The sequence below is a fragment of the Carassius carassius genome, chromosome 39 (assembly GCF_963082965.1).
Source record: "Carassius carassius chromosome 39, fCarCar2.1, whole genome shotgun sequence".
Classification (NCBI taxonomy): Eukaryota; Metazoa; Chordata; class Actinopteri; order Cypriniformes; family Cyprinidae; genus Carassius; species Carassius carassius.
The window spans coordinates 2091932-2116218 of record NC_081793.1 but is presented as its reverse complement, the minus strand read 5'-3'; the positions used below and the strand labels follow the sequence as shown (position 1 = coordinate 2116218).

The 24287-nt window shown below is 36.7% G+C and overlaps 4 protein-coding genes across 5 annotated transcripts in view; 3 read left to right on the top strand and 1 right to left on the bottom strand.

Moving 5' to 3' along the window:
• gngt2b (guanine nucleotide binding protein (G protein), gamma transducing activity polypeptide 2b) overlaps nt 1-24287 on the top strand; it is a 198419-nt gene that overhangs the window by 92480 nt on the left and 81652 nt on the right. The gene's annotated exons all lie outside the window — the stretch shown is intronic.
• Nucleotides 1735-8847, top strand: rfng (RFNG O-fucosylpeptide 3-beta-N-acetylglucosaminyltransferase). Its single transcript, XM_059530389.1, has 8 exons — nt 1735-2263; nt 3770-3818; nt 4005-4107; nt 4211-4364; nt 5257-5342; nt 5802-5967; nt 7835-7920; nt 8021-8847. The coding sequence occupies exons 1-8, from the start codon at nt 1832-1834 to the stop codon at nt 8085-8087; spliced, it is 1143 nt and encodes a 380-aa protein (XP_059386372.1). The 5' UTR covers nt 1735-1831; the 3' UTR covers nt 8088-8847.
• dcxr (dicarbonyl/L-xylulose reductase) lies at nt 10230-15658 on the top strand. 2 transcript variants are annotated; one of them, XM_059530161.1, is made up of 9 exons: nt 10230-10369; nt 10438-10549; nt 12463-12560; nt 12734-12888; nt 12968-13010; nt 13102-13201; nt 13548-13612; nt 14969-15086; nt 15396-15658. In XM_059530161.1, the coding sequence occupies exons 2-9, from the start codon at nt 10498-10500 to the stop codon at nt 15497-15499; spliced, it is 735 nt and encodes a 244-aa protein (XP_059386144.1). In that variant the 5' UTR covers nt 10230-10369; nt 10438-10497; the 3' UTR covers nt 15500-15658. The 2 variants fall into 2 exon arrangements, with proteins under 2 accessions (XP_059386144.1, XP_059386145.1); XM_059530162.1 differs by lacking the exon at nt 10230-10369 and having other exon boundaries at nt 10379-10549.
• rac3b (Rac family small GTPase 3b) lies at nt 16683-24080 on the bottom strand. The gene is made up of 6 exons (XM_059530382.1): nt 23883-24080; nt 22467-22538; nt 21007-21124; nt 20099-20161; nt 19827-19986; nt 16683-18581 (listed from the first exon to the last, which is right to left on the bottom strand). The coding sequence occupies exons 1-6, from the start codon at nt 23915-23917 to the stop codon at nt 18451-18453; spliced, it is 579 nt and encodes a 192-aa protein (XP_059386365.1). The 5' UTR covers nt 23918-24080; the 3' UTR covers nt 16683-18450.

The following is a 24287-nucleotide window of genomic DNA, read 5'->3' as shown; positions in this document are numbered from 1 at the left end:
CCTAAACCATTTTAGTTTTTATTATGTGATGATTTATGTAATTTTTTTCTGGCATCATATTCACCAAGTGAACAACTTTTGTACTAAAAGTACTTTCCAATCAAGTTTTTATTTAGTTAAACTATACCAAAAGAAAAGAAAATGTGTTTGGATTGTGTGTTCAGGATACGTAAACTTATAGAAGTGTAATGATCCTTAAACAAGACTCACATTCTCTGGTCTGGAACATGAACATTTATTTCTGCCAGGAAATAAAAAAGCTAATTTTGATATCATATCTATTTTTTTTTCCTCATAACTGTGAGTGTATATCTCAAAATCTCAAGTTATAAACTCATTATTGTGAGTGTACATCATTTACATTTATCTGAATTGATTTTACATCTTGCATTTTGTTTATATATATATATATATATATCACAATTCAGAGTTTTCTTTTTAGAATTGTGAGCAAACATCTTGCAGTTAATCACAGATGGAAAGAATGGCAGGTTCTCAGTGCTGTTGAAATGTTAAATCAGCACTTTTGGGATGCCAGTCAAATTAAAAGACCAGCATTAATTGTTATATATATAAAAATACTAAGAATTAAATATTTGCTTTAACGTGCATCACATCTAGGAGAGTTTTAGCTGGTTTTGAAGTATGGATAGAAGTTCATGCTGACACTGCAACCTTCAGCTTCACATCTGTGACTGTTTGAGGTATCGTTTCGACTCTGAAAATAGAAGACAGGAAGTGGCTCGCATTGATGGCTTAGGCTGTTATTAGGGCTGAAAGAGACTCGCCAGTTCCAAAATTAAACCGAATGCATATGCTTTCTTTGGATTGCACAATGCACTTCAGGCGGAATAAAAGAAAACACGTTTGAACATTTAAAGAGCCTGGCAAGTTTGTTCATGTTCATATAGTGACTAATTTAAGATGAATTACATGGATTTTTTTAAAGGAATAGTTCACCCAAATATGAACATTTGCTGAATTTACTCATCCTCAGTCCAGCCAAGATTTAACTTAGTTTTTTTCTTCATCAGAACAGATTGGGAGAAATGTAGCATTGCATCAGTGTGTCAGCAATGGATGCTCTACAGTGAATGGGTGCCGTCAGAATGAGAGTCCCAACAGCTGATAAAAGCATCACAGTAATCCACACCACTCCAATTCATCAGTGAATATCTTGTGAAGCCAAAATCTGTGTGTTTGTGAGAAACAAAACCATCATTAAGATGTTGTTGACTTCAAACCATTGATTTAGACCAAAACACGAGTCCGTAAAATATTTGTTTAGAGCTGATTTAGACCGTTTTCCCTTGTAAACAGTGCTTGATCTGACTATATTTATCTCCTGATTCACACCAGATGACCTTTTCACTGGAGAAAACAATATAATGGTTACTGGACTCATACTAGACTTACCGGTAATTACAGATTTTGCTTCTCAAGACATTAACTGATGGACTGGAGTGGTGCGGATTATTGTGATGTTTTTATCAGCTGTTTGGACTCTCATTCTGACGGCACCCATTCACTGCAGAGGATTCATTGGTGAGCAAGTGATGCAATGCTACATTTCTCAGAATCTGATGAAGAATCGCACTCATCTATATCATGGATTGCCCAAGGGTGAGTACATTTGCAGCACATTTAAATTTTGTGTGAACTATTCCTTTAAGACGGTTTAAGGGTCATTTAAAGATGATGAAACGTAACTTCTTGCTGATGCTCATGTGGTTCTGTTCACACAGGGTCTGCAGTGATGCAGTGAAGATGGGTGCTGTTGTGGAGAGTCAGGCAGGCGTGGGCGGTTGAGTTGGCGTTGAGTACAGGAAGAATGCACTTATCCCATGTTGGCACCAATAAAATCTGCTTCCTGCTTTCCCTGGCGTTCTGTGCCCTACTAGTGCTGCTTATTCCCTCCTTACAACCTCTGCAGCGTCAGAAGGATCTGCCCCAACCCCGGCCCCGTACCAAACCCATTAGAGCCGGAGCCGGACGCAGACATGACCTCTATGGGAACCCCGGCCAAGGAAGCGAGGATGCCAAGGATGGTAGTTTCATTCACCCACTTCCTCCTAGAGGCCGACCCGAGGACCCACAGAGGACGCTAGAGAGAGACACTGCACACGCCAGATCCCCTGGGTCCCGTTCCAGAGACTCTTTGGATTTGAGAGACATTTTTATTGCTGTTAAGACCACCAGGAAATATCACAAGTCCAGATTGCAGCTCCTGTCCCAGACCTGGGTGTCCAAAGCCAAGGAACAGGTATGGAGGTGTTTTAACTGTCTGCATATTAATACTCCGTAGTCAATTATTTTGCCATCCACTAGAGATAAAACTCCCGATACTTTATATTTCATATTATTAACTAGGGATGCCACAATTTTCAATATAATGTAGAATCTGGCGGTGTGGCTGATAATGGGGGGTTCAGTCCTGGTGTCCCTCGGGCCCCCGCAAGAGGAAGAGCCACAGACACAAGACAGCGTGTGTTTGCTTTCATCCAAGAACATTCACTTGACTGCCAAAGGCGCCAGAGCAGCACATGCCCCCTTCCCCAGGCCTCTCCTGAGAGCCAAGTGTGGGGTCCAGAGGGGCCCCCAGATTGACTTAACCTGTAAAACAGCGCAGCTCCATTGTTTTGCCATTGCACAACAGAGCCAAATGCCCAGGAGAGATTTCAAGCGCTCAGCTTTGCTCATAAAGCAAGACTGTGTTTGGTAAAAACAGCTTCAGCATAAAGTGCCAGCTCAGCTCATGCCAGAAGAAACATTCTTTCCCTATTAGAATCGCAATGTTCAGATATTTAGCACAAAGTCCATCAGCCTTTTTCCTTATATGACTTTCAACTTAAATAACCTGGATGCTGTTTTGTGGTTACATTTTCTGAAAGGGACCAATGAGCATTCTGAGATATAAATGCATACATTTTGAAGAGCTCATTTTGTTGGAGACGTTATGTTTTCATGGACACTGGCAAAACAACCCTAGACATTTCAAAGTGGCTTTTACCTTAAAATACAACTTGTACAAATGACAAGCTGTGTTTCATGTTTTCCCTGTTTTAAAGTGGATCTGCTCAAACATGCTATTCGTCAGAAACATTATGAGTAAGCCAGTGTTGGATCCTGAGATGACTCTGTCCCTCTGAGGCATTTCACCCTGGATGATCTGTGTGTGTGTGTGTGTGTGTGTGTGTGTGTAAACTGGAACCCAAATCAGGATTTCCCAAACTGGAGTTTGTGAGGGAACTAATTTAATCAATCAATCCATTTTAAAATAAAAACTAAAAGTCAACATTAAACACTAATTTGTTTAACACGACTGAACTTCACTGTGGACAACTCGGCATGAATGAAAACATTAATGATTCGGTTTTTTTTTTCCTTTTTAAAATAAAATGCTGCTCTGTGTGCGCAAATAACCACGTAAGTACTGAACTGAGCTCTCTTTTGACTTTTCTTGCGCTTGAATTGTTTAAGATGCTTGAATGTTTAAATGGGCAAGACTTTGAAACACGTGCAAATGAACACTTACAATCTATTTAAGATAGCTAGTCGATCAGGGCGGTGATGCGTTTTGGAGCCCCACACTGGAAAACACAATAGCCTCGGGACGTCAGGCTAGCGATTTTACAAACCCTGATGTGTAAATTGTGTGATTTTAAGAGATTTTAGAGTTCTTGTCCCTACATCTCAGACCCCTGCAGGATGTTTTTGAGTGAACGTTGATCTTTCATATAGCAGTGAACTTTGACTTTCTCTGTTTCAGACGTTTATCTTCACGGATAGCGAGGATAAGGAGCTCAGACAGAAAGCAGGTAACTTTCCCATGGAAGTTGGTGGGACACTTAAACCTGCTCTGAGCAGATAAATAAGCACATTCAAATTTAGAGGGAATACATACATACATGCTTCATTTCATCATGACACGGACAATGTCATGTGAAATAGTTGAATGTCTAAACATCCTGATGTGGTATAAATCTTTGTCTCCTCATGTTCAGGGCTGAACATGATCAACACCAACTGCTCCGCGGCTCACACGCGTCAAGCCCTGTGCTGCAAGATGTCTGTGGAGTATGACAAGTTCATCGAGTCACAGAAAAAGTTGTGTGCCACATTTTCATGCTGCTAAATAGAAAAGCTCTTACCGGACATGCAGACATTTGACCGGCGACGAGACAGTGGTTTCATGTGTGCTGTTCTGCAGGTGGTTCTGTCACATGGATGATGATAACTACGTGATCCTGCCAAGTTTGCTGGAGCTGCTGTCATCCTACTCTCACACACAGGACGTGTATCTGGGCAGACCCAGTCTGGACCATCCCATAGAGGCCGCTGAGAGGGTCAAGAGCGACGGATCGGTGAGCCCTCCTTGTCTTTTGATTTAAATGAGAAGGTAGGGCTAATGAAGTTAGGAGACCGGGGACAGTTGCATAAATGTAGCCATGATGTCAAGACAGTGTCCTTAAATCTAGTCTAGCAGTTAGCCAGGGGTTAATCAGTCAAATTTTTTGGATCCAGCTTAGACTTATCTATGTTTTTAAGTTACCAAAAAAATGACCAGCCCTAAAGAAAAAAAATTAGATGACTAACTTACCGTATTTTTCGGACTATAAGTCGCACCTGAGTATAAGTCGCATCAGTCCAAAAATACGTCACGATGAGGAAATAAACATATATAAGTCGCACTGGACTATAAATCGCATTTATTTAGAACCAAGAGAAAACATTACCGTCTCCAGCCACAAGAGGGCGCTCTATGTCTTCAGTGTAGACTACAGGAGCACTGAGCAGCATAGAGCGCCCTTTCCCGGCTGGAGACGGTAATCTTTTCTATTGGTTCATTTCTCTTGGTTCATCTCAAATTAATTTTGATAAATAAGTCGCACCTGACTATAAGTCGCAGGACCAGCCAAACTATGAAAAAAAGTGTGACTTATAGTCCGGAAAATACGGTATTTATTTCTGTGATGCGCAGCTGTATTTTCAGCATCATTCCTCCAGTCTTCAGTGTCACATGATCTTCAGAAATCATTCTAATATACTGATTTACTGCTCAAGAAACATTTCTGATTATTATCAGTGTTGAAAACGGTACTGTATGTGTGGTACTTTTTTTTATGAATTGAAAGTTCAAAAGAACAGCATTCATTTGAAATAGTAATCTGTCTTTACTTTTGATCAGTTTAATGCATCTTTGATTAAGAAAAGCAGTCGTTTAGAGAGCGTATATCTACTGAATATCTTCTGCAGTCATCAGTCAAGTTCTGGTTTGCTACTGGAGGAGCTGGATTCTGCATCAGCCGAGGCTTGGCTCTCAAAATGAGTCCATGGGCAAGGTAAGTTTTTTTTTTTTTTTTTCATTCCTTGCTTTATTGATCTTACACTGATTATGCTGTCAGAAATCGTGTATAGTCGTGAAAATGCCATAAAGTGTTTTTTTATTGGTAGGGAAGGTCACTGTTTAAGCAAAACATAACTGACTGCATAAACTCACATGTTCAGTGCTTCACATCTTAACACAACTTTCAGCATTCTTGTCAGCTTTATTCAGCATGCACATGACTGACTAAATAGTCATTTTGACATTAACAACTTTTATTTATATATTCAAGACACCATACTTTCAAAATCACGTGTATATGGCTATTTCCATGGAAGGCCTCTAAAACAGGTTTACATGCAAATCGATAAGATGTCTTTTGGTAGTTATCTTTTTTTTTTTTGCATTCATGTAAACACATTACTTTTACAGCGAATTAAAGGCCTTGTGTGAATTGCCATTTTCTCTCTCACAGTCTTGGAAACTTCATTACGACTGCAGAGAAGATCCGCCTTCCGGACGACTGTACAGTAGGTTACATCATCGAGGCTTTGCTGGAGGTTCCTCTAACACACACAGGCCTGTTCCACTCACACCTGGAGAATCTGCAGAGACTCCCAACTGACAGCATACTCAAACAGGTCAGATCACTGAACCCTGCACTAAAACACTGGGGATCTCTCCAGACGTCCAGCATAACGTGTCATTTCAGAAGTTACACTTTTTTGCCATTTAAGCACAAAATAATCACTTTCCTGACATGCAAAAAAGAAAAAAGTGAGGATGTTTAAAAAAAAAAGTTAATAAGTGCACACATGCTTAAACAGTCAAATACACACTTAGTTTATAAACATTTCAGAATCAGAATCAGAATCAGAATCAGAAAGAGCTTTATTGCCAAGTATGCTTGCGCATACAAGGAATTTGTTTTAGTGACATAAGCTTCCAGTAAACAGACACACAACAACACACAGAAAAAAAAAAAAAAAAAAAAAAAAAAACACAATTACGGGAGAATTACAAATTGTCAAATAAATAAGTGTATAAACAATTGTGCTATAAATGATAATGGAATAGGATCGAGTGAGATGCAGGAATGTTCTAGGATGGAGGGGTAACAAATAAATATAAGGATATTGCACATTTTTGCATAAGCATAAGTTTAAGTGGAAAACATTTAACTGTTCATGAGGTAGATTGCCTGGGGGAAGAAACTATTCTTGTGCCTTGCTGTTCTTGTATTTGCGGCTCTGAGGCGCCGGCCAGATGGCAAAAGTTCAAAGATGGGGTGACTTGGATGTGAGGGATCCAGAGTGATTTTCTGAGTCCTTTTCCTCACTCTGGATGTGTACAGTTCTTGGAGGGTGGGCAGGGGAGCACCAATAATCCTTTCAGCAGTCCGAACAGTTCTCTGTAGTCTTCTGATATCTGATTTTGTAGCTATTTACTGACATTTGCGATGACATTTGCGATGTCAGTACACTGGATCTGTGAATTCAGTCTTAAAGTGACTCTAGCCTAATATACCCATCGCTGTCTGTGTAATTTAATGTTAATCAAACAACAAAACCAAATCGAGAAAATCTCACTGCTCTCAATTCAGTAATATTAGTAGCTTTAATATGAATTTTACATACCGTATTTTTCGGACTATAAGTCGCACCTGAGTATAAGTCGCATCAGTCCAAAAATACGTCATGATGAGGAAAAAAACATATGTAAGTCGCACTGGACTATAAGTCGCATTTATTTAGAACCAAGAGAAAACATTACCGTCTACAGCCACGAAAGGGCGCTCTATGTCTTCAGTGTAGACTACAGGAGCAGAGAGCAGCATAGAGCGCCCTCTCCCGGCTGGAGACGATAATGTTTTCTATTGGTTCATTTCTCTTGGTTCATTTCTCTCGGTTCATGTCAAATTAATTTTGATAAATAAGTCGCACCTGACTATAAGTCGCAGGACCAGCCAAACTATGAAAAAAAGTGCGACTTATAGTACGGAAAATATGGTATTTAAATATTCAATTTCTTTACTGTGTTTTTATCTGAATACTAAATCTACTTGAAAAAATACACTCTTGATTTCATTTGTATCTTTGTATATTTGTTTGTTCTTATTTTTACAGAAAATATTGTATAAAAGTTTAAAAATTGCAAAAATAAAAATAAATAAATAAATGTTCCCGTTATGTTTGAACACTGCACATAAAGTCCCATACATAATATATCTAATATTCTAAAAGTAACCCTCAAAATTCTGGAAATTACCACCCTAAAATCTGCGATCTGGTCACCAGAAAAATCATCCAAAGTTGTGAAATCCTGTTTGTCCAAACTAGCATACAGTCGGCGTGTTTCTAAAGCAGTGTTTGATAGTGTCCTGTACAGCTGGCTTTGGCTTTTGATCCCAGATTGTTCCCGCTCACTTGATGTCCACCATCTGTGTAAATATATCTCCTACTTACATAATACTAATCAGGTTGTGTGTTTCTTTGCTGTTCTCTGTAGGTGACCCTCAGTTATGGTGGATTCGAGAACAGGAGGAATGTGGTCAGTGTTGGAGGAGCGTTCTCATTGGCTGAAGACCCTACACGGTACACTAAATACACACAGTCTTGAAAAACACAGCTTTTTTTTTTCTTACTTCAAAATGAAGTTTTAGTGCAAGACTCTAAGCAACTGTTATCTGTTCAGGTTTAAAACGGTTCACTGCCTACTCTACCCAGACACAGACTGGTGCCCACGCAAGACTCTTCACTGACCGCTGGGATACGAACGCCTCATCAGGAGCAGAGACCTTCCCATAAATCGCTTCATACCAAAATAAGACTTTGAGTAAATGAGCTGGTTTGCAGCATGGAAAGGCATTTAAAGGAAAAGGGAGTAAAACGTTTAGGAAAGCAATAAGGAATCCAAAAATTTAAATTTGTTGAAAATGTGCTCACCTATAAGCCATCTAAGATGAGTTTGTTTCTTCATCAGATTTGGAGAAATGTAGCATTGCATAACTTGTTCATCAATGGATGCTCTGCAGTGAATGGGTGCCGTCAGATTGAGAGTCCAAACAGCTGATAAAAACATCACAATAATCCACAAGACAAATAAATTTGGTTTGTAAACAGTGCTTGATCTGTGCATATTTCTCTCCTGATTCAGATGAGGTGTATTTTTCATTGTAGTAGAAAGCAGTGTTATGAAGAGAGGGCTCGTGTTTTAGCCAGAATCAATGGTTAAAAAAGTTAAAAATATCTTTGTTTTTTGACAAACATGAAGCTTTTCACTTCATAAGATGTTAACTGATTAACTGGAGTGGTGAGGATTATTGTGATTTTTTTATCAGCTGTTTGGACTCTCATTCTGACGGCACCCATTTACTGCAGAAGTGATGCAATGCTACATTTCTCCAAATCTGTTCCGATGGAGAAAAATTTAAATTTTTGAGTGAACCATTCATTCAAGTAGTTTTTGTTTGGTACTTTCTACATTTTTATTGTGAAAGAGGGTGGCTGTCATTTATTAAACACATTTTTGTGTTGCCATTTTTCACATATCGAGTCCCTGTTGTAAGAGTGTTTTGACAGGATTGCACTGTCTCGTAGATTAATGGGGGATTTTTCGTTGAAATGATTCGAGACACATTTTTGTGGCTTTGACGTCATCTTTAAAGTCCTCTTTTTCCTTTGAGTCGTAAAAATGCTAGCACAAGCATTTAAATTTGTGTGCAAAATGCCTGTAAGTATGAGGAAAAACAGTATAGGTGCAGTTTTATAGTATTTTGTTTTCCAGATTTCTGCAGCAAAGCTCATCTACTGCCAGTGTTTTTCAGCTTGTGTTCTTCTCGGTTCATGATTTGTGGATCTAGACTGCAGTTGCACTCAGTATGTCTTTAGACTTTCTTGTTTGGAGTCGAGCAGTTGGATATTTATTCAGACCAAAAATAAATTGTTGTAATCAATCCAGGTTTGAATCATTTATCCACTCATCAGCATTGAATTATTTCCATTGAATCACCAGTGTGAGTGTGGTGACTGTTTAAATGTTGTTTAATATGCTGTTCACATGACCCTCCTGATATTTGCACAAACACGTTCCTCACTGCAGGCCAGTGGTTTGCGTAAACGTGCCAAAACTACATTATGGCTTCTCTTTCCTTAACAGTAACAAACATTTTGCTGACCGTAACAAATGCTGTTGAAGTTGACAATTTTTTTTTTTTTTTGCACCTCTTGTTTTCTTTAATCTGAAGAATTGGTTATGATGTATGATTTTCTCTTTAATAAATGTATTTATTATGCATGTGCCAGTGTATGCATGATTCATTTGTTTAAACAATGCTGCTGGTTTATTAAATATATACAGAAATACTTAACATGTCTTTCATGGAAGAGTAGTCGATTTATAATTCGATTTTTTTTTTTTTTGAGAGAGAGAGCTCTGGGTGTAACTGTTGATCAACTCTTATTCAGTCTTATGAAAATCATGCACTCTTAACATATTTTCAAAACCAATTTATTGAAATGCTATATACAAATAACAAATTACCCACCACAGAGTTCCTGTAGCTTAATCAGAGTTTGACAAAATGTTACGTTAAAGTTGCTTATTCTCACTAATGGATGAAATCTTGATATTTCAAAAATGTAATGATCTTTAAGGACCCCATAGAAACAGTTCAAGATGGTTACTCTGCTTTAAGATATAAGAATTTCTTTGGCTTTATATTATAGTGATTATAAAAAAAAAATGCAGGTTTACAGAAGATTTAAATTCCAGTCCTGTACTCAAGCCTTCATAAGGGACCACGAAAAAGAAGCTTAAAGATAGTCATTGTCCATAATAACAATATTAATCATTAATGATGAAAACTAAACTGAAACTAGAAACTCTATCTGACGTGGAAGGGAATCTTCACATCAATAACAAGATTATATAAAAAAAAACTACAACTTTATGTGAGGAGGTCATGTGACAAGCACAGATACTCTTTCCTGTCCAGAGTGAACTTCGCTCAGACAAACAAACACACTTCAGATTTAAACTGAGGTATGTAGAGAATCATTAAGCTTTCGTGTAACGTTGTGTGCGCTGTTAAACACGTGTTTCTCCTGCAGTGTTTGCGCGTGACGCGTCTCGAGTGGATCACGGCTCAACTTGTGCTGCATCAAGAAAGTATGGAGATCACATTTAGCGGGAAGCGTGCTTTAGTGACAGGAGCTGGCAAAGGTAGGCTTTCATACTAAAAGGGACATATTCCCTTCTGAAAACAAACACACAAACTGCTATATCCAGTCTGAGCTGGTTTTAGCTGGTCAGCAGGTTGGCCACTTCTTGAACTGGTCAGGCCACAACCAGCTTACGCACGTGAACAAAAATACCATAATAATTGATAGTAAATATTGTTTTGAACCATATTATCAGTGTTGGGGAAAGTTACTTTTAAAAGTAATGCGTTATAATATAGCGTTACTTCCTAAAAATGTAACTAATTACGTTACTTAGTTACTTTTTATTGGAAGTAGCCTAATGCGTTACATTACTTTTGCATTACTTTTTCAGTCTGGGGCAGGGCTTGCATGTTTGCTTTTAATATAAAAAAAGTTTTTTTTTTCTTTTGGTGAACATAAAAACCCTTTCACACCAAAAGCTAAATGAATAAGTGTCCGGCTGAGGAGAAAGTAAATTCACGTCTGTACAATAGAAGAAAACATAAAAGAAGAAAGTTCAACTCACTTCAGCTATGAAAAACAAGCAGAAATGTAGAGTCTAGACTCTAGAGTAATGTTTTGCTTATTAGTATGGTTGAATTGGATCATTGACCGACAGCAGCAAAGACACTGATTAATAAAATGGGATTAAAAACATAAACTATATTTGTGTAATTTAACATTTAATTATTGCAGGTTTGCATCACATTCTAAGTTGCATTTCGTTGTTTTTATTAATTTTGAGGAATGCTTCATCTGTTTTTTTGCGAGTGAGATTAATGCATTAATCTCATTAATTAGTGCATGAACGCATTTATTCTAGTGACCTCTTACTCCCAATTTCTCTCAATATGGGGACAGAATAGCTGTTAATCAATAAATGGGGGGGGGGGGGGAACTCAGATATTTTCTTGTAAATTAAAAAGTAATGGGTTACTTGGAAAAAAGTAATCTGATTACATAACTCGCTTTACTTGTAATGCGTTTCCCCCAACACTGCATACTATAGTAAAGCACTTGTATTAATTTGTTGTGCTAATTCTATAGTTGCTGTGATAATATAACAACTATAGTAATATAAACAAATGACATTACCCAGTACTGTACTGTTTTCAACAACTATAGGGTATATTATACTACAGTTTACCCTAGTAAAAACTAAAGTATACTACAGAACTTATTACAGTTTATCAGTTCACTATAGTTAATACTATAGTATGATGTAGCATTCTTTAACATTCTTTAAGTGTTGTAAATACTATAATATATATATAATATATACAGTAGAGTACACTTTACTATAGTATGATTAAAAAAAACTACTATAGTATTTACTATAAATGAATGTAGTATTTTTTCATAGGCTGGTTTTAGCTGTTTGTTTAACATTATTTATTTATTATTCCTTAACATTAAAACAAATTTATAACATTAAAGAAGATACTTTTTATTTAAAAAAAATTTTTAACATCCAGTGGAAGTCAGTGGTAATCAAGATATAGTTACTCATTGAACTCAATTACGTTATATGTAGAGAGAGAGAGTTTCAGAATTATTATCATGCCTTATACAGTGGTTGAATTTTGCAGATTAGAACTGACCGATAACATTGTTTTATTTTGCAATGATACAAGTAATCCAACGGTTGAAATTACGGTATATATTGCTTTACATGATTCTACTGTATATGTATGTGGATAAAGTCAGATATACATATAGTTGTTGTTAACTGAAATTATTAACACAGAGAACATAATACTCTTAAAATGTCTTCTTTTGTGTTCAACAGAATATTTTGTGAGCTCTTCCTTTAAAAGTGCATGGTCACATCTGCATAATGAGTGCATAGTATGCATGCTTTGAACTCTCCAAATGAGTCTTGTTGAGTGTAATGATACACCAGATTGTTGACTTTCCCTCAATGCCTCCTAGGGATCGGACGGGCCACGGCACTGGCTCTGGCTCGCTGTGGGTCAGAGGTCACGGCTGTCACACGCACTAAGGCTGACCTGGATAGCCTGGTGCTGGAGGTAATGACCCCTCGGTCATGGTCCAACTCATCCCGAGACAAAACCCTAAGGATCTATTGTCTCCCAGCATGCATCAGCATTCGTCGGCATCCCTGCTGCTCCTTTATGCTTTTTAGGTCTCATTCAGGCAGACTGTGACAATGCACAATCTCTTTAATGCTTTTGATCCCCAGTGTCCCTCCATCAAGCCGGTATGCGTGGACCTGTCAGACTGGGATGCCACAGAGCGGGCGCTGAAAGACGTCGGTCCGGTGGACCTCCTGGTGAACAATGCAGCCTACCCTAATCTTCAGCCCTTCCTGGAAGTCACGCCAGATCAGTTTGACATGTAGGGCTTTGGAATATCACTCACATGCTATCGTTTGTGTTTTAAAATGGTTGGAGTGCATTTCTGGCTGCTTTCTCAGGTCTTTCAATGTCAACGTGAAAGCTGCACTTCATGTTGCTCAAGTAAGAAGACCGAGCCTGTGCTGGATGATTTCATAATGAGTTGTAGAAATGCTAGATACACTTTTAATGGTGTTGTGTGCATTTATTGTAGATCGTTGCTATAGGAATGAAGGCCAGGGGAAGTGGAGGATCCATTGTGAACATCTCGAGTCAAGCATCACAGTGTGCCCTGAAAGAGCATGCTGTATACTGTGAGTCTAACGTCAAATCTCATCTATTACATTCATGCAACAGGGAACATAGTCCCAGGCCTTTTTATTGGGGCTGGGGAGAATGATTTTGTTTGCATACACTAGTTTTTGTCAATACAATCCAATTTCTTATTCTGTTTATATGAGTCCTAAACATTGCTATCCGATTTACTTATAAATTTACAAGTGCGTTACACTAAAGGTCTAACATGCTGAATTGCTGCTCAAGAAACATTTCTGATTATTATCAATGCTGAGAACAGTTGTGCTGCTTCATATTTTCATGGAAACCTTGATACATTACCTTTGCACTTTTGAAATGATGGTTTGAAGGTGTTTTACGCAGGTGCCACTAAAGCAGCGCTGGACATGCTGACCAGAGTGATGGCGCTGGAGTTAGGGCCGCATCAGGTTCGTCTCTCCTCATTGCTTAGAAAATCATGATTTGGAGTCCAGAGTTTGGTCAGATCATGTTTATGAAATCTGTCAGACACTGAGCTCATTATATGTTGTTTACAGCTTTGAGAAATTAAATTGGACATTGTCTTTCCAGGAGGCTTCAAGCCAATCAACAAGCTCCCTCTTAAGTACATCAATCTGACTGCTAAGTGTCTCATGGGTGATTACGTGTGCTTTATAATTACTTGAAGAAGTGGCTGTAATTGCTGACAGATAATGATGCATATTTATGTCAAAGTTGTTTGTGTATCGCCCTAAATTATGGGATTGGGTGGTATGTTAATTTAGATTTTGTTGCTCTTCCTAATTGATTGGACAGCAAGAGTACACATTCTTCAGATTCCAGGAATGTCAGATTAATGAAACTCATGATACTTTTTATCTTACTCATGAGGACATATATCCAATGCAGTATTTATTTTTTCTCTTCAGAGCTAGATGTGATTAATGAACCATCGAAATCCAAGTTGGCCTGAATGCAGTTGTTACTCTTTTCATGAAAAGTGAAATATTATCATCATCATGAGTTATGATTTTATCTTTATATAATAATAATTATAATAAACAGAAAATACAATGCGTAACAGGGCCGCAGTTTTAATTACCAAGTTTGGTGTATTTTTGTGTTTTTATATTTTTTACATTTGTTATGAATATAATGATGTTATTGTAATTATTAATATCCTTATTAATATATTATTATTATTATCATCTTCATATTATAATAATAATTAGAAAAATAATATATTTAAAATTTAAATAATATTTAAAATATAAAAACTCCAAAATAGGTTGCAGTTAAAATGACTCGTTTTGGTGTATTTTTATTTATCTTTTTACATTTGTATTATTATTATTATTATTATTATTATGTTGGTTTGTAGTTATTTGTAAACATTTACCACAAATGAATGCATTTTTAAAAAATAATAATAATAGTATCAATTATTATTATTATTATATGGTAAACCTAAACTAAAAGCTAAACTTTAACAATAATAATATTAATAACAATAATTATTCTGTTTTTATAATAATTATTATATAAAAACATTTTTATATGGTCATTATATTATTATTATCATTATTTAAAAAAATACATTAATATTATTATATAGAAAACTTAAACTAAACTTAAACTTGCCATAATAATACTAATAATAATGATGTTTTTATTACTGTAAAGTCAAATTTGATTTAAAAAGGACAAATCTAAAATCAAATCTTTGCCAGTTTTCTGTATACGAGATGGATAACTATAATCAGTGATTTGAATTCAGCATGTCTTATGTAACGTGACCTCGACAGATCAGAGTAAACTCAGTGAACCCGACCATAGTGATGACGAGGATGGGAAAGATTGCATGGAGTGACCCAGAAAAAGCCAAAAGCATGACGTCACGCATCCCACTGGGGAAGTTTGCAGGTAAGTGCGTAGGTCTGTAGGTCACCGATGGAACGTTTCCATAATCAAGACTAACCAGTAAATCTCACTGGAGGCGGTGTTGCTGTCAGCTTGTTCCTCTCTTGGGTTATTTAATGCCTCTCTTTCTGCATTTGAGATTTAGCGCAGATTGTGTAAGCCTGTTTTAGTGACATCAGTGGCAGATTGTGAAACTTTGACGCTTATGAAACACCAGAATGTCCAAGTCTGTCAACAACCACAGTCTCTAGTGATTTTGGTTTTTGTAGTGTGTTTCTGTTTGACAAGCATCTTTCTTATCGTGTTGTTTAGAAGTGGAGGATGTGGTGAACTCCATCCTCTTCCTCCTCAGCGATAAGAGCGCCATGACCAATGGGGTGATCCTGCCCGTGGATGGAGGTTTTCTGGCTTGTTAAGAGCAAACATCATCATGCACGGGTGAATGAGGTGGAATGGATGCCTGTAACCTGTTACTACATATCTGTTCTTCCCACAAAGCTATCGTATGGCTTGGATTACCGAGCATCTGCTTCCTCTTTTGAGTTTTTAATAAATTGAAAAAAGAGCAGTGTGAACATTCTGCTGAATGTCTCCTTTTGCATTACACAAAATAGACATGTATAAACAGATAAATAGATATGTCCTGTGCAGCCAATAGAGATCAGCTTTAACACCGCTGTTATTTTAGTATCATTGATATACTACTATAATTTTTATTCATATTTTTTCATTTCTGTTTTCATTTAAATTTTAGTTGTTTCAGTCATTTAGTTTTTTTGTCTATATAGTTCTTGTCTATATGTCTATATCCTTTTTTCTTCAATTTTTGTTAAAATAAAATAAGAAATTAGAAACTTAAGTTGAAATTTTTTTATGGTTTAATTTGTCATAATAATAATAATAAGCCTGATTCACACTCACTCATGCACAATGTAATGATTAAATCTAGATTTTCCTGACCAAATTTTGAATTTTTAATCAAGTCACAAGTCACAATACAGTTTTTTTCCAAGCAGATTTACAGGAAATAAGTTTGTTAATGTTTACATCTTATTATTTTCTTGCCATATAATTGCATTTAGGAGATTACAGCTGGATGATAATATAGTTTACATTTTGCAGCTATACAAACAATCAAGCAGTTAAGATTTGCTAAACATAATATTTAGCTTTATGTGAGTGCACTGTATGTATGTAGATTAAGTTGATTTACTTAAACGGTATATCTTTATACTGTGTATATATATATATAGAGAGAGAGAGAGAGAGAGCTGTGCAATTATATGATTTACATTTTGCAGTGAAATCAACGATCACACACCTGAGATTTGCTATATTACTATTTATTTTAATAACAATTAATTTTAATAACAAAAGGGCCTCAACTGAAAATGAAAAATGTATTCACTGTGATTTAACTTTGCGCACACAAAAAAATAGATGATGCATCTGATGTTAAAAGCATTACAAATGACCATATTAAAAAATAGTTTTCGTCTGCTCCTCGCATTTACAGGACTTGCGATATAATGCACAAGACATATGCATTATTATACTTTTGTGGTAATTTATTGAAATGAATGAACGCAGAGAGTCAAATTAAGGGTAAAACATGAATAGATTTATTAATGCATTGCTCATCTAAAACATTTTGTAAATATACTATTTTACATCATGGAAATGTCTTTTGGCATCTATGAAGATCTTTTTTTTTTTTTTTGAGAGTTATTTACATAGTCAAAGGACGGATGCAGGATACTGTTTGTGATCATGTAGACTCACAACCACGTCACTACACTCACACCACATGCAGACACACATTAACTTCAAGATCAGGAACAAATGTCCATGCATGCCCTTCAGTTACAGACACGGTCAGGCTTCTGGTTGTGGCATACAACTCACTCGTACACACACACTGATGGACATTTGTTCAGACAGAGACTTCAGATCGTGAAGCTGTACCAGAAAACCCTTCATCTGTGGTTTATCGGTACATGGAAAGCTAGAAAAGAAAGAAAATCCAAAACCAGTGTTTTCACAAGCTGCATCGATTAGTTTGTATCAACATAAATGTTCGAGTTTCACAGTTTCGCTCCTCAGAGTTTGGAACGGCCCAGTTGTTAAAGAGTTGAAAAGAAGAAAACATCTAGTGTTCATAAATGCATGAGGCTTTTAAGTCGACATGAAATCAAACGGACCCTATTTCAGTTCTTCAGCGATGCACATTATTCCAAAATCTTTTTCCAAATGACAATATTCCCAGCTAACACAGAGTTCTGGCAAAGTTATGAACAAATATTCTTCCAGTGACATTATTACAGTGTTCATTCAGAGTTATCAGGTCTTTAATAATGTTAGCAGAAACATTTAATTCTGAAACACTTAGAACTTTTGAAAGTCACTATTGTTTCAGAAAGTTCCGAGAACATTCAAATGTAACATTCCCATAATGTTTGCAAAATGATACAATGGAATGTTCCCTTAATAGAAAAATAATAATAACAAGGAACTCTAGCTTGAATAACATTCCAGAAAAAGTTATGAACATGTTTTTCCTGTAATATTAATTCAGTGTTCATTCAGCATCTTTAATAATGTTCTTAAAATGTTAGCATAAAAATGATACATCATTCATGGAACGTTTGGTTTCTGGAACATTCTGCTTTTTAAATGTAACCACTTGCTTCAGAACGTTCGGAGAACATTCAAAAGTAACATTCCCATAATGTTTGCAAAATGATAAAACGTGACGTTTGCATAACCAAGAAAAAAAAAACGTATTGAAACATTCAAAAACACTGGAGAACATAATGTTTTTTTTTTTTTTTTTTTTTTAATAACTTGGTGAGAAGGTATGCAAAACGTTAACCCTTCCATGACCACCGACACTTCTCACATTCCAAACATTTGCAACATTTCTTTTTCACTGAATATCCTGTTATGTCTCACGAATGTGGTTTCATGTTGACTTTAACGCCGTCAGCAATGCTAATACTGCGAATGGTTAGCTTTATACAAGATCCCATTTCTTTGACACGCTTCCTTTACAACACCAAGAAACACTTCCTTACAGTATGTCATCAATTACACCGTACCACTAAAACTTCTCATCTAAACGATCTGAAATTGAATATTACGTCTCTGGGCGTGTGAGGCTGTGAAAAACTAAAACAAACATCATCTACCACAAGGTTTTCCTCCGACTGGACGCATCTAGCCAATAGTTCATCTTCATGTAATGTGCATTAGAACTTGATGGACGGCTGTCACCGAACCTGTAAGAGTAGTACAATATATTCTCCAAGAGGCTGATTAAAAATATTGTAGTTTTGTGTGGAGTGCAAGGAACTGTTGTGGCGTTTACTCAGAAGAGAGTGCAGCGCTTGCCACGTTTTTTGATGGGCGGAGGGCAGAGGACGGCGCGGATGGCTTCGTCAAATACAGTCTTTAGACCGCGCTGAGTCAGAGCAGAGCACTCCAGATACTTCACTGCACCTGCGGCATAAAGACAAGACAAGACAAGAAGTTTCATTTTAAACATTTGTTCTACTTGGAAGAGTTTAACTTGAGGAAACAACAAAAAATAAATACTTCAAAATAAAAATGCTCATCAACAAAAGAAAAATAAGAAATGAAGACCGCCATAAATATTAGTGTTGTAATTTTACAGTTGTAATGTAAAATACAATTATTGTTTTTATATATATTATTACAATGGTAATATTTATTTAGTTTTTATTTATATTTTTATTTATTCATAACAAAACAACAAGCAACCACCGTAAACCTGCAAAAAAAAAAAACTTAAATCACATTTTGAATCCCAATTGCATTTTTCCCCTCACAAATCTTAGAGCATTTTTCTCTTAAATTGTTTTTTTGGGGGAGTGGGTACAATTTTTGTAATGTTTTTGAAAGAAGCCTCTTAAGTTTATCCAATGCTTCATCTAACTGATTAAAAGACATTGAAAACTATTGTGTATTAATATATTTACACTTGTAATATTATTACAATTTCTAATAACTGTTTCATTGTGAATTTATAGTAAAATAAGATTTCAATCCTGTATTTTCAGCATCATTCCTCCAGTCTTCAGTGTCACATGATCTTCAGAAATCATGAAAATATGATGATTTACTGCTCAAGAAACATTTCTGATTATTATCAGTGTTGAAAACAGTTGTGCCGCTTAAAATGTTTTGGAAAACATGATGCATTTTCAGGATTTTTGATGCATTTTAAGATCAAAAGAACAGAATTTATATGAAATAGAAAACATTTGTAACATTATGAATATCTTTACTCTCACTTTTGATCAATTTCATGCATCCTCATTTTTAAACCGTACCAAGCCCAAACCTTTGAACGGTAATGTGTAGTGAATAAACTCAGAGGTGTTGGTCATGCCCAAGTCAGCTTTTTACGGTTTCTGGCAGGCTTTGAGAAAACGGTCACACTCAGCTTCTAGCAGCATCCAGAGCACGACCACAAAGAGCCTTTCTCTCCTGCTGATGGAGGAAAAGCCATTGTGTTTTCTGCACATCTTCCTCCGGCTGCCATTCCTCCCCAACGCTCCCGGCTCACGCTGGACCTGAACCACTAAGACAATGGGCATCATTGTGCGTCCCACTGCACGGACAGCATGATCAGCGTCCCACTCACTCACAGAACCCTGCTCAATAACTGCAGACAGAAACAAGCTGCGCTAGAGGACGCCCAGTGTTTTTCTCTCTACGCACCGATCTCTCGGGCCATGGCCAGACCCTGAGGGTAGGTGATGGGCGACAGCTTTTTGTCCCGCAGCCTCTCGATGGTGTCCTTATCATCTCGCAGATCCAGTTTGGTGCCCACCAGGATGATGGGTGTGTTGGGGCAGTGATGTCGCACCTCGGGGTACCACTGGAGCATAGAAAGTTACAGTCCTATATTACATTCTAGTATCAAAATTATATTTTAATGAATACAGTTCCAGTGTATGAAAAAAGAAAACAGAAAAATGAGTTGCGCCAACCTTTGCACGGACGTTCTCAAAGGATGCTGGGCTCACCAATGAGAAGCATATCAAAAACACATCCTGTAGAGAAAACGGAGGGAAAACAGATTTTAATGATATTCGCAACCCCACTTCAATCTGCATCATATCTACTGAATGAAGTCCGAAACTTGCTTCCTACTCATTTTGATGAGCTGAATCCAAAAATAGTGTCTGATTTGCTCGAGCTCGTCACACTTTCTCATAAAACATGCATTTTAACTACCGTTTGTAAAGGAAAGAAGTCTTGTATTATTCTTTAATCTTTGGAAAAACTGCCACAAAGACATGATTTTCCTGAAAAATCTTCAATCTTCACTCTTATTTTGTGGGAAAAACAGATATCTCTTTTTTTTTTTTACTTCTTATATATGTATATTATACACACACCCATTTATATACTGGGTGTGAAAAATTCACATCACATAACATATGGGATATTTTTCAAATTCATCATTGCTTTTTGAAACATTTCTACATATCAGCAACAAACGAATAAATGAATAGATAGATAGATAGATAGATAGATAGATAGATAGATAGATAGATAGATAGATAGATAGATAGATAGATAGATAGATAGATAAATGCTAGATAAGAGCACATAAATGCTAATTATTAACTCTTTTTTTTTAATAAAATTATTTTGGTTGAATGTCCATGTAATTGTTAAAAATGTATTTAAGAATAAAATTCCATTGACTTTTGAGGTCATACAAATCAATTTGCTAAATCTAAAGAATGCTTACAAGTATTTTGTTTTCTTGTAGAAATAAAACTAAAAAGTTACTTTATGTGCTCATGTGTGTCCATGACAATGTGTGGAGACTATAATTCAGTTATTATAAAATATTATGAATTATAATGTAGAACTGAAAGACAGGCACCGTCTGCGGGTACGAGAGGGGACGGAGGCGATCGTAGTCTTCCTGTCCCGCTGTATCCCATAAGCCAAGGTTGACCGGTTTGCCATCGACCATCACATTGGCAGAGTAGTTATCAAACCTGAAAAACACACATTAACTTAATGCTCAACAAAACATGGCGAAACATTCAGAATGAGACAAATGGCTTTAGTCATTGCCACCTAAACTGACTTCTATTCTGAGCCATTAACCATTTCCTGAACCCTCATCCATCTCTATGACGAATAAAGCAATTCCTCAGAATACATTCCTGAAAGTCAGTGGGTTGGATCAGCTCAAATTTTTGGAATATCTCCCTAGAAAGCTTTAGGATAGAGTTCATTAGATCATTAGAATTCGCAACTAATTGTCTTTTTGAAATGTAAATCAATGCTGTCACATGCAATTCATGCCAACAGCACATCAGGCCAGAGATCAGCAGTGAGGAGCAATACATCATGTGTCGAGTTTGAGCGACCAGGCACAAGGTTATTATCCCAGGGGGAAAAATACATATATGAAAACCGAGGAAATATTAGGCTCGCTGAAACAGAAAACAAATGCACTTTTATTAGATGCTGTATCTGCAACATTGTAATTTATTTTGGCTTTATGAGGGTGTATAAAAACCATGCAATCCATTTAATTCGAAAAAACCAATCGAATTAATGAATTGAAATACAATTCTCATTTCTGCTTCACGCCTTCTGTCATTTGATTGATAGTTTAGATTTTTTTATCAAGTATAAATGTCCAAACATCTCCGGTAAGCTTGAGCTTCTCGTGTGTTTTTGCTGTGAAATCTTTACTGATTTTTATAAAGTAAGATTAACTTTGATATTGTTAGTGATATTTCAAGATGAATACTGGTTTTTGAAAAAGTCTCATACCAAAAATCATTAGGATATTAAGTAAAGATCATGTTCTATGATGATATTTAGTGCATTTCCTACCATAAATATATCCAAACTTCATTTTTGATTATGCATAACTTTAAAGGCATTTTTTCCTCAATATTTAGATTTTTTTTTTTTCACCCGCAGATTCCAGATTTTCATATAGTTGTATCTCAGCCAAATGTTGTCCTCCTAACAAACCATACATCAACTGAAAGCTTATTTATCCATGAAAAATTGACACTTAAGACAGGGTGGTCCAGGGTCAAAAATGATCATTTGAGAAAACTGTTTTTGTTCATCTCTCAATCATCAAGGTATTGCAATGCATTATAAGTTTTGATCATAAAACGAAGCATTTAAATCTCATCTTACTAAGACATTCTTGGAGATTTAGAGTGACGACTGATATTCGTGTCATTTTATGGAAGCATCTGTCTCACTATATCACACTGTATCATTTGTAATTGCTTTCATATTTTGTCTAAAAGTTCAATAGACTGCTCAGTTTGAATCTTTTCGAGCAGATGTACACTATATACTCACACTGTAGGGATGTACTCGCCAGGGAAGGCATTTGTGGTGTAGCTGATCAGCAGACAGGTTTTACCCACCGCCCTGAGGAAACACACACCAGAACGCTTAGATAGGTACTTCTGAGATGCATTACTGTGCATATAAAAAAAACACTCACAGAAGGAGAGGAAATAACGGTGAGAAGAGCACTAAGCCATATAACATTATATGATGAACAAGGTTGCATCAAGTAAAAGTTGTTAATGCTGCTAGTGTGCTCTTTATGTGGATGTTAGTATGTCAGATAGTGACAGACCCTGTCCCAGATTCACACTCGCCTGAGGGCAACACACACACACACACACACAGAGAGAGAGAGCCCCATTACCAATGAAGCGCGCACTGAGAGAGCGCTAGCCACTAAGAATCGTTCTTTTGAGTCGCATGAAGGACTCGTTTACGAATCGATTCTCGGATCACCACCTGACTGATTCGTTTAACCGAGCTGTTTTCTTTAAAAAACATGAAAAATATAAATATGTGATATATGATAATGATGTCGATTTTATAAAGGTTATATTTTATATCAACCTTCTCATTATATATGGAAAATGTTTTATCCACAAATGGGCATTGAATAAACCCCCGTGTACTTATTAATTCTAAGATATAAATAGGTCACTACCTCCCCAAATCAACAGAAATGACAAATAACAGACTGTAAATTACCGTGAAGCCTTAAATAATTGATTTATATTTATAGGGCACAAAATGTGGCAATTTCTTACCAAGACGCCGATTTACCATCTTTTCTTATTATTTTGATTTTTCTTTGTGTATCTTATAATTGCCTTAAAGTTGTACGCAATGACGCTTTGACGTAAAATAATAGCGAAGCATGTTTCTTTAAAAAGAACCGATTCGCAGAACGACTCGGAACTTCGCAGCACTAGACAGCAGGGGAAACTCTCGCTCACGTGCACGCGCTCCACACACTTCTCGTGCACACTCGCGCGCGTAAGAGGGAGTGGTAACCATAGCGTTTCTGCTTCAGGCTTTTGCCATTCAACATGGGTCACCCTATTAAAACCACTCTCTGATACAGTGAACAAAAATGGCACATTTCTGTTCAGAGCCCGTTCATTTAATGTCCAATAAACAATGCATCCTGTCAAGCCGCACGTGCATTACACTTCAAAATAATACAAGACAAGAAACAATTATTAATGTCTCGCGCTGTAATGCATCCATTACAATAGCCATACAGATTCCGATATTTTAGTTTTACAAACATTCTGCATACATGCACATGCTTAGCGTCAAATATATGTTACAACGTTGAATAATAAAATGTAAATGGCAGATCTAGAAATGAATGAATTGCAATGCCAAACACGGGTTTTCCAAGGATGCTCCTCTCCATCAGCTCCCAAAAACACTACTTACCCGTCGCCGACAACCACGCATTTAATAGCTTGCATTTGTGGAGAGGCAGGTTGCTTCACTTCACAGGCGTAAATGTGTTTTATTACGCCACAGCACCCACTTTACACGAGAAATGATAGATATCTGCACAAACACGGTCTCTGCCCTCTTTGCAGCAGCGCTTTTGACAGCGAACCTCACCGAGGCTCTCCGGGAAAACCCGAGGAGATTTAAAGAGACAGGAGCACACACAGCGTCGAGTCATCGCTTACGAACAAGATTGAACAGAAGCTGCTGAACACCACGGAATATGTCCTATTATAAAAGTTTTTTATAGTAATTGTAACAGTTGGAGTTAAAAGACAGTAAATCTTTTATAAAAGTGGTAGGCTAGATGTTTGTCACGTGACCTTACCTCACTTATGC

Coding starts and splice junctions, on each gene's coding strand:
- rac3b (XM_059530382.1), bottom strand. CDS start 23,917: ATGCAAGCTATTAAATGCGTGGTTGTCGGCGACGG. Junction 21,125..22,466: donor GGCGAGTACATCCCTACAGT/GTGAGTATATAG, acceptor TGTGTTTTTCAG/GTTTGATAACTACTCTGCCA. Junction 19,987..20,098: donor TTGAGAACGTCCGTGCAAAG/GTTGGCGCAACT, acceptor TCTATGCTCCAG/TGGTACCCCGAGGTGCGACA.
- rfng (XM_059530389.1), top strand. CDS start 1,832: ATGCACTTATCCCATGTTGGCACCAATAAAATCTGCTTCCTGCTTTCC. Junction 2,264..3,769: donor TGTCCAAAGCCAAGGAACAG/GTATGGAGGTGT, acceptor TCTCTGTTTCAG/ACGTTTATCTTCACGGATAG. Junction 4,108..4,210: donor TTCATCGAGTCACAGAAAAA/GTTGTGTGCCAC, acceptor GCTGTTCTGCAG/GTGGTTCTGTCACATGGATG.
- dcxr (XM_059530161.1), top strand. CDS start 10,498: ATGGAGATCACATTTAGCGGGAAGCGTGCTTTAGTGACAGGAGCTGGC. Junction 12,561..12,733: donor TGGATAGCCTGGTGCTGGAG/GTAATGACCCCT, acceptor TTTGATCCCCAG/TGTCCCTCCATCAAGCCGGT. Junction 12,889..12,967: donor ACGCCAGATCAGTTTGACAT/GTAGGGCTTTGG, acceptor CTGCTTTCTCAG/GTCTTTCAATGTCAACGTGA.